At 49.8% G+C, this 7,498-nt stretch overlaps 1 protein-coding gene across 4 annotated transcripts in view; it reads left to right on the forward strand.

Annotated features, from left to right (window-relative positions):
• RCC1 (regulator of chromosome condensation 1) overlaps positions 1-7,498 on the forward strand; it is a 21,040-nt gene that overhangs the window by 9,590 nt on the left and 3,952 nt on the right. For 2 of the 4 annotated variants that reach the window (XM_010830175.1, XM_010830174.1), the window contains 8 exons: positions 1,598-1,679; positions 2,200-2,265; positions 3,841-4,028; positions 4,206-4,385; positions 5,196-5,292; positions 5,392-5,514; positions 6,676-6,831; positions 7,097-7,216. In XM_010830175.1, the coding sequence (XP_010828477.1) occupies positions 1,607-1,679; positions 2,200-2,265; positions 3,841-4,028; positions 4,206-4,385; positions 5,196-5,292; positions 5,392-5,514; positions 6,676-6,831; positions 7,097-7,216 (1,003 nt within the window). In that variant the 5' untranslated portion in view covers positions 1,598-1,606. The remainder of the gene's footprint in view (positions 1-1,597; positions 1,680-2,199; positions 2,266-3,840; positions 4,029-4,205; positions 4,386-5,195; positions 5,293-5,391; positions 5,515-6,675; positions 6,832-7,096; positions 7,217-7,498) is intronic. The other 2 variants (XM_010830178.1, XM_010830177.1) reach the window with 1 other exon arrangement.

Here is a 7,498-nt window from a genome sequence, read left to right on the forward strand (position 1 = left end):
ATTTGGTGCAATTACTATCTCCATTTTACTGAGGAGAAAACTGAATGGTGAAGAGACTAAGTAACTTTGTCCAAGGTCAGACAGCCAGAAAGTAGCTGAGTACATAGCCTGGCTCCTCTTAACCACTACTTGCTCTACCGCTTTTGCATCTGGATAGCTGCAAATTGCCTGGGCCCTGGTGTCTGTTCCAGAGGGATCACAGAGTTTGGGAGCCTTAAGGCTTAGCTGTCTTTCATAACCTTAAAAACCAGGCTCAATAAAGATTTATTTCAGAAACTGCATATGTGGAGGAAAAAGGGCTTTTGACCCAATTTGGGCTGGGTTGAAATTGAGACAGTAGGGCAGAGTGTCTGTTCTCAGTGGCCTTGAGAAGGCAACAGCATTTAGCTGAAGCAAGGAGGCAGTCAGCGCTGACGGCTCAGCTGGCTCAGCTGCCCTGGATCGTGCAAGCTGCCACAACCTTTCGTGTCGCCCAGAGGTGATTTCCTTTCCGCCTTTGTAACACCGGGGGTTGTATGCTAGTATGAGTTCATATACAGTGTTTATCTCTTGTTGGATGGGTTTAAAGGAAAGCCAGGTTCCTCCTAGGAGTGGTGGCATTTTGGATCAAAGAGCACAGATGGTTTTGTTTTTTAAATGTATTTAAATTTTGGCTGTGCAGGGTTTTCATTACTGCTTACAGGCGTTCTCTAGTTGCAGTGAGTCTGGCCTACTCTGTTGCGCTGCATGGGCTTCCATTGCAGTGGCTTCTCTCGTGAGTGTGGGCTCTAGGGCATGCAGGCAGAGTAGTTGTGGTGCATGGGCTTAGTTGCCTCACAGCATGTGGAGTCTTCCCGGACCAGGGATTGAACCTGTGTCCCCTGCATTGGCAGGCAGATTCCTAACGACTGGACTGCGGTTGAGAAAGTGGTCTGGGTTGGTTTTATTTAATGAAAATAGCTGTGAGTGTGTGTTTGTGTGGTCTGATTATAACAGTAATGTATCACCAGAGTTACTATGGTTATGTTGGGATTGCAAGGAGTTGTGACGTTCATTGAATGTTCTTCAGTGTTTTAATTTTTTAATAATAAAATTTAAAAATACATGCTGTTTGTATCTTAGATTAAGATATAAAGAAGTAAAATTTGTCCGTAATCACATTTTCCAGAGGTTACCATTATTAATACTGAATGTATTTCCTTCCATATATTTTTATATGTGTATGCTTTTTCTTTTCCACAAGTAGGATGATGGCCTGTTTTTCAATCTGCTTATGTTACTTGGCAATGATTCAGTAAATAAATCTCTGAAAACATCACTTTCAGTGGCTTCGTACTGTTTTATCATCAGTATTCCACGTATTATTTAGCCAATCCCCTACTCCTAAGTACATGGGTTGCTCCATTTTTTGTTGTTTTTGTTTCTTAATGTTACGAAGAATACAGTAGAGAATATTAGTGGAACTTAATCTTTGGGTTTATTTATTATTTGGTTCTTCTCAGGTAAATTCCGAGAAGTGGAATTGCTAGGCATTTCTTTTCATTTTTTTTAGGGTTTTTGATAAATATTGCCTGAATAGAGCCATTTCTGACATGGAGTCTTTGCCTGGGTTTTTCAGGACAAGAAGATGCCACCCAAGCGTATAGCTAAGAGAAGGTCTCCCCCAGAAGATGCCCTCCCCAAAAGCAAGAAGGTGAAGGGTAAGTTGGCCCTCAGTATGGGTGGCCTCTTGGCATCCCCAGAATCTGGTACTGGGCTCCTTCCTCCCTGAGATTTGAAGCCAAGGGGCCAGGAAGTCTAGGAACTCCACCCAGCTGGAGGGTCTCCTGTAGCTCACTGATTCCCACCCTCTGGGAATGATAAAGGGGCAGAGACTTGCTTAAAAGCACTCAGATACAGGTGAAAAACTAGACCCTACGGCTTTGCCCTAGGCAGTAATGCCTAGTTAAGACCATTGACCTCCAGACTGGGTTCACGTCCTGGCTCTGCCACTTTCTAGCTGTATAGCTGTGGCAAATCACTAACCTCATTCATAAAACGGGCAACCTCACCGGGCTGCCATGAGGAAAATGAGCTCGTTTCCTGGTTAGCATTCGAGAGAAGTGCCTTTGGTCTCCTCTCTGCTCGGACCCTGGAGGGATTCAGGGAGGAGAGCCACCCCCAGTCTGGGAGGGTCGGGGGAGTGTGGACCCACACTCAGACAGTGTCTGTCTTTTGCAGACCCTCGTAACCAGGCAGTGAGGGCCGTTGCTTCCCGCCGTGTTCCAGGCGCCCGCTCCTGCCAAGGTGCCTGCGGGCTGTGCTCTCCTGTCCAGAAGGCCCGACCAGGTGGCTGCCTGCCCAGAGCGCCCTCTGCGCAGCCGCAGCAGTCCTGGCAGCCGTGGCCACACCCCCGGGGGGAGGGGCTGGACGCCATTGGCTGGGCGGGGCTCTGGCGGCCCCGCCCTTCGTTGGCCTGGCACATGGCCCAGCACTGCACTCTGATTGGCGCGTACCTCTTGCGGTCTCTTACTCCTCCCTTTCCTCTTCAGCTGCGTGTCTGCTCCCCAAAAGAAGTGGAGAGGGGGTCAGTGTGCCTATGTCCAGTGGTTAAGTCACAGCCTGAGGATGGAGACTAGAGACTGTGCTCTGACCATGTAGGCCTCCTTGATTTGGTTTCACCGCAAACTTTACTCGTTATTAGCTCTTATGACACTGTCTAAGGCTCTGTTCCGGAGAAGGCAATGGCACCCCACTCCAGTACTCTTGCCTGGAAAATCCCATGGACGGAGGAGCCTGGTGGGCTCCAGTCCATGGGGTCGCGAAGAGTCGGACACGACTGAGCGACTTCACTTTCACTTTTCACTTTCATGCATTGGAGAAGGAAATGGCAACCCACTCCAGTGTTCTTACCTGGACAATCCCAGAGACCGTGGAGCCTGATGGGCTGCCGTTATGGGGTCGCACAGAGTTGGACACGACTGAAGTGACTTAGCAGCAGCAGCAGCAGCAGCAAGGCTCTGTTCTCTTTTTCTATAAAATGGGAGCCTGAAATGGAAGGCCTATAGCATAATGTGGGGGGCTGCAAATCAATTTAACATTCGTAGAATAAGCAGTGTTAGATGTTATTATGCCCTCTCTGTTAGTTGGTTCCTGACCAAGAACAGCCAATCAGAAAAGCTATCTTGTGCCCCACTTCTCCTCCCCACCTGAATTTTTTTCTCTGTATCAAGTATATTATTGCCATTTCCTTCCACTCACATTAATAATGCGCTTAGGTGGGCACTTTGCTGGTAGTCCAGTGGCTAAGACTCTGCTCCTAGTGAAGGGAGCCAGCGTTCCATTCCTGATCAGGGAACTAGATCCCACGGGCCACAACTAAGGAGGCTGCATGTTGCACTGGGACTGAGCATAGCCAAATAAATAAATACAGATTAAAGAATATGTGGAGTTTTTTGGGTTTTAATTTAAAATTAAAATTCTTTTTATGTGAGTCATATTTTAAAGTCTTCATTGAATTTGTTTCAGTATTGCTTGTTTTGTGTTTTGGTTTTTTGGGTATGAGGCATGTTGGATCTTAGTTCCCCCTCCAAGGATTGAACCTATGCACACCTCTATTGGAAGGCAAAGTCTTAACCACTGGACCACCAGGGAAGTCCCTAATGTGCTCAGTTTTTAATCTTCACAAACATTCGATGAGATAGGTACTTCTCTTACCCTCGTTTCACAGATAAGGACGCTTAGGCTTGGAGAGGTCTAACTAATGTTCTGTGGCAGGGCACGGATTTGAACCCAGGTCTGTGTTATCCCACAGCCTGTGCAGCACCCTCTCCTCTCTCTTGTCATCCTGCACACTCAGGGGCTATCTTCTTTACCCCTCAGTCTCCCATAGGTCCCACGGCACAGAACCAGGTGTGGTGCTGACACTGGGCCAGGGCGACGTGGGCCAGCTGGGGTTGGGCGAGAATGTGATGGAGAGGAAGAAGCCAGCCCTAGTGTCCATTCCAGAAGACATCGTGCAGGCTGAGGCTGGGGGCATGCACACTGTGTGCCTAAGCAAAAGTGGCCAGGTAGGTCAGGGTGGCACCAGACGGGACAGGACCTGGGGCTGGGGGCCTTGGGGAAGGAGCTCTGAACCATATGCATTACTCTGTAGAGATGGAGCTGGCTAGATAAGCAGGGAGTGGCCTAGACAAGAAGATACTGAGAGGCCAGACCTCGCACTAACGGGGACATCCTCTGCACAGGTCTACTCCTTCGGCTGCAATGACGAGGGTGCTCTGGGAAGGGATACGTCAGTGGAGGGCTCAGAGATGGTCCCTGGGAAAGTGGACCTGCAAGAGAAGGTGGTACAGGTGTCAGCAGGAGACAGTCACACAGCAGCCCTCACCGAGGATGGCCGTGTCTTCCTCTGGGGCTCTTTTCGGGTAAGACTGGGTCTGGAGGATGGCTGTGGAGCTGGTGAGCAGAATTAAGTACAGCTGGTGGGGCCCCATCTCCATGCCCGTGTTGTACTTGTGGAGAGATTGAGACCCTGGGAAGGGCTTGGACCGGACCCAGGTTTCTGGTTCTTCATCAGGCCTGTGCACACTACTGACTGTTGCTGTGAATCTGATGTTATGATGTTGTGTGTCATGGAAAAGGAGTGGCTCAGGGATACCTTTGGTCTTCGGCTGAGCCAAGAAGCCTGCTGACACATCTCCTCCCTTTTAACCTTCCTCCTCCGCTTCCCAGTCTCCTTCCACACTTCTCAGAGGCATATTTCAGAATTTTCAAGACAGGAGAGTGTGGTTTAAACAGCAGATTCAGCATTAAAATTGTTTTGGTACTTTGTTATTCAATTTATTTTGAAATGTCAGAAATAAAGGAATCTGATATTTCCTCATTGGAGCTCTTTTAACACATTTTAATGGAGAATTTCAAACATGTAAGAGTAATCAGAATGCTATTTTGAACTCTTATTTACTTGCCTGAACAATTATCAGCTTATGACCAAACTTGTTTGATTTTCACTCCCTTCCATTCCCCAACTCCTTTGTTATATTTTAATGCAAATCACAGACCACTGATTTCACTCATGAGTATTTCACTGTGTGGCCTGGCTCCTGTCTACCTCTCCATGCTCACCTGGCACCAGTGCCCTTCACCACACACCTCTGGGGGGTGTCTGCAAAGCTGGATCTGGCTGGTATGAGACAGGCAGGGCTGGCTGAAAACTGACCCGCCCTCCCCTCCAGGACAATAACGGTGTGATCGGGCTCTTGGAACCCATGAAAAAGAGCATGGTGCCCGTGCAGGTGCAGCTGAGTGTGCCCGTGGTGAAGGTGGCCTCGGGTGAGTCTGGCATCTCGCTCTGGGCAGGAGGTGGAGACCTTTTGCTGGGTTGGGCCTTACAGACAAGCCCTGCATCTCCTGCTTTCCTCTCACCCTCAGGAAATGACCACTTGGTGATGCTGACAGTTGATGGCGACCTCTATACTTTGGGCTCCGGGGAGCAGGGCCAACTGGGCCGCGTACCTGAATTATTTGCCAATCGTGGTGGCCGTCAGGGCCTTGGTAGGTGTTTGTTTGTTTTTCATTTATTTTTGTCTGTGCTAGGTCTTAATTGCTGCATGGGCTTTTCTCTAGTTGTGGCAAGTGGCAGTGACTCTCTAGTTTCAGTGTGGAGACTTCTCATTACAGTGGCTTCTCTTGTTGCGGAGCACAGAGTCTAGGGCACACAGGCTTCAGTAATCATAGCTCATGGGCTCAGTAGTTGTGGCTCCCAGGCTCTCGAGCACAGGCTCAGTAGTTTTGGCTCATGAGCTTACGGCATGTGGGATCTTCTGGGATCAGGGATTGAACCCAAGCTTCCTGCACTGGCAGGCAGATTCGTTACCACTGAGCCACCAGGGAAGCCCCTTGGTAGGTGTTTTGCTGATTTAGTTTCAGTTTATGTTCAAAGGATTCGTTAACAAAAGAAACCACTCATCACACACAAACAAGATGTTGTTGGTTTCACCTGTGCGTCACAAGATTTCGTCTGACCTCAGGGCGTTGGCCAGACCTCCAGGGGCTTAAGAAATTCCAAGACCCACTCCTTTTTTTAAGCGCCACTGGACTTACTGGTAACAATTGGTGTGTTCACAAGTAGGCATATAGTCCAAGCAGGGTCCAGGCAAGGTCAGATGTCAGTCAGAGGCCTGCTCCCCTACTTCTGAAGCCCGAACACGACTACCTCCATTTTAATTTCCCTTAAAGTAGGTAGCTTAGGTTCCTCTGGTGGGGCAAGTTGGCAAGCCATCCCCTGCTGAAGGTCAAAGGCAGAAGGGATTCTCTTGTGTTCAGGCTTGCATCGGGTGGACCTGCAGTGATAGTTGAGGAATCCCCAGACTACCTCAGAGTTGAATCTTGGCTCTACCCCTTACTGGCCGTGGGCCCCCAGACACAGTTCCCTATCTCTAAACTACCTGCCTCACTGGGTTGTTGTGAAGTGCACAGAGTTCATATAGAAGGCTGTCTGACAGCGTAAGTCCCATATAAATGTTACCTCTCTGGCTGTGGGGGTCTGAGTGAGGCACCTGGCCTCTGTTGGCCTCAGTTTCCTCTTCTGTATTCTACAGAGAAGAGTCCCTGCTTAGGCTCCCTGTGAGGGCTTCAGCAGTAAAGGAGACACAGTGGGGCAGAGGGGAGAGGCCGTGTGTGTGCCACTGACCCTGACCTTCTCTCTGCCTGCAGAACGACTCCTGGTCCCCAAGTGTGTGATGCTGAAATCCAGGGGAAGCCGGGGCCATGTCAGGTTCCAGGATGCCTTCTGCGGTGCCTACTTTACCTTCGCCATCTCCTCCGAGGGCCATGTATATGGCTTTGGCCTCTCCAACTACCATCAACTTGGTGGGTCCCAGAGTGACTTGGGTTGCAATCCCGCCTCCACCACTCACTCATTGTGTCCCCTCCGTGTGGGGGTCACCTAACCACTCAGAGCCTCAGTTGTTGTTTTGAGTATTTATTTATGTATTTTTGGTTGTGCTGGGTCTTTGTTGCTGCACTGCGGCTTTCTCTAGTTGTGATGAGCGGATGTGATGAGGGAAGGGATAAAGAAGGCAATTCCTTGGACAGTGTCACCCCTGACAGCCCCATCCTGGCCTTTCCCCCCCAGGAACCCAAGGCACAGAATCCTGTTTTGTACCTCAGAACCTAACATCCTTCAAGAACTCCACCAAGTCCTGGGTGGGCTTCTCTGGGGGCCAGCACCATACTGTCTGCATGGATTCAGAAGGTAGGGGGTCTAGACCTCTCTCTGGGGTGAGGGTGGAGTGTTCCCTGGGCACAGGTCTGGCCCCACTCCGTAAACAACAGTGCTTGGAACCTGGGCCTGTTCCATGGATTGGGCTAACTGTGGGTCCATGAGGGTCACCCCACCCACCAGCATCCTGGTGGTCTTCTACCTGGGAGTTAAGTGGGGCCTGTGGAGGTTCTTCCAGGCTTCCCTCCACACTGAAAGAGATGCTGCAGATCTCACCACCACCTTGGGATTGGGGGACCCGCTCCCATGGATATC

This window comes from Bison bison, unplaced genomic scaffold (genome assembly GCF_000754665.1).
Source record: "Bison bison bison isolate TAMUID 2011002044 unplaced genomic scaffold, Bison_UMD1.0 scf7180017864516, whole genome shotgun sequence".
NCBI lineage: Eukaryota > Metazoa > Chordata > Mammalia > Artiodactyla > Bovidae > Bison > Bison bison.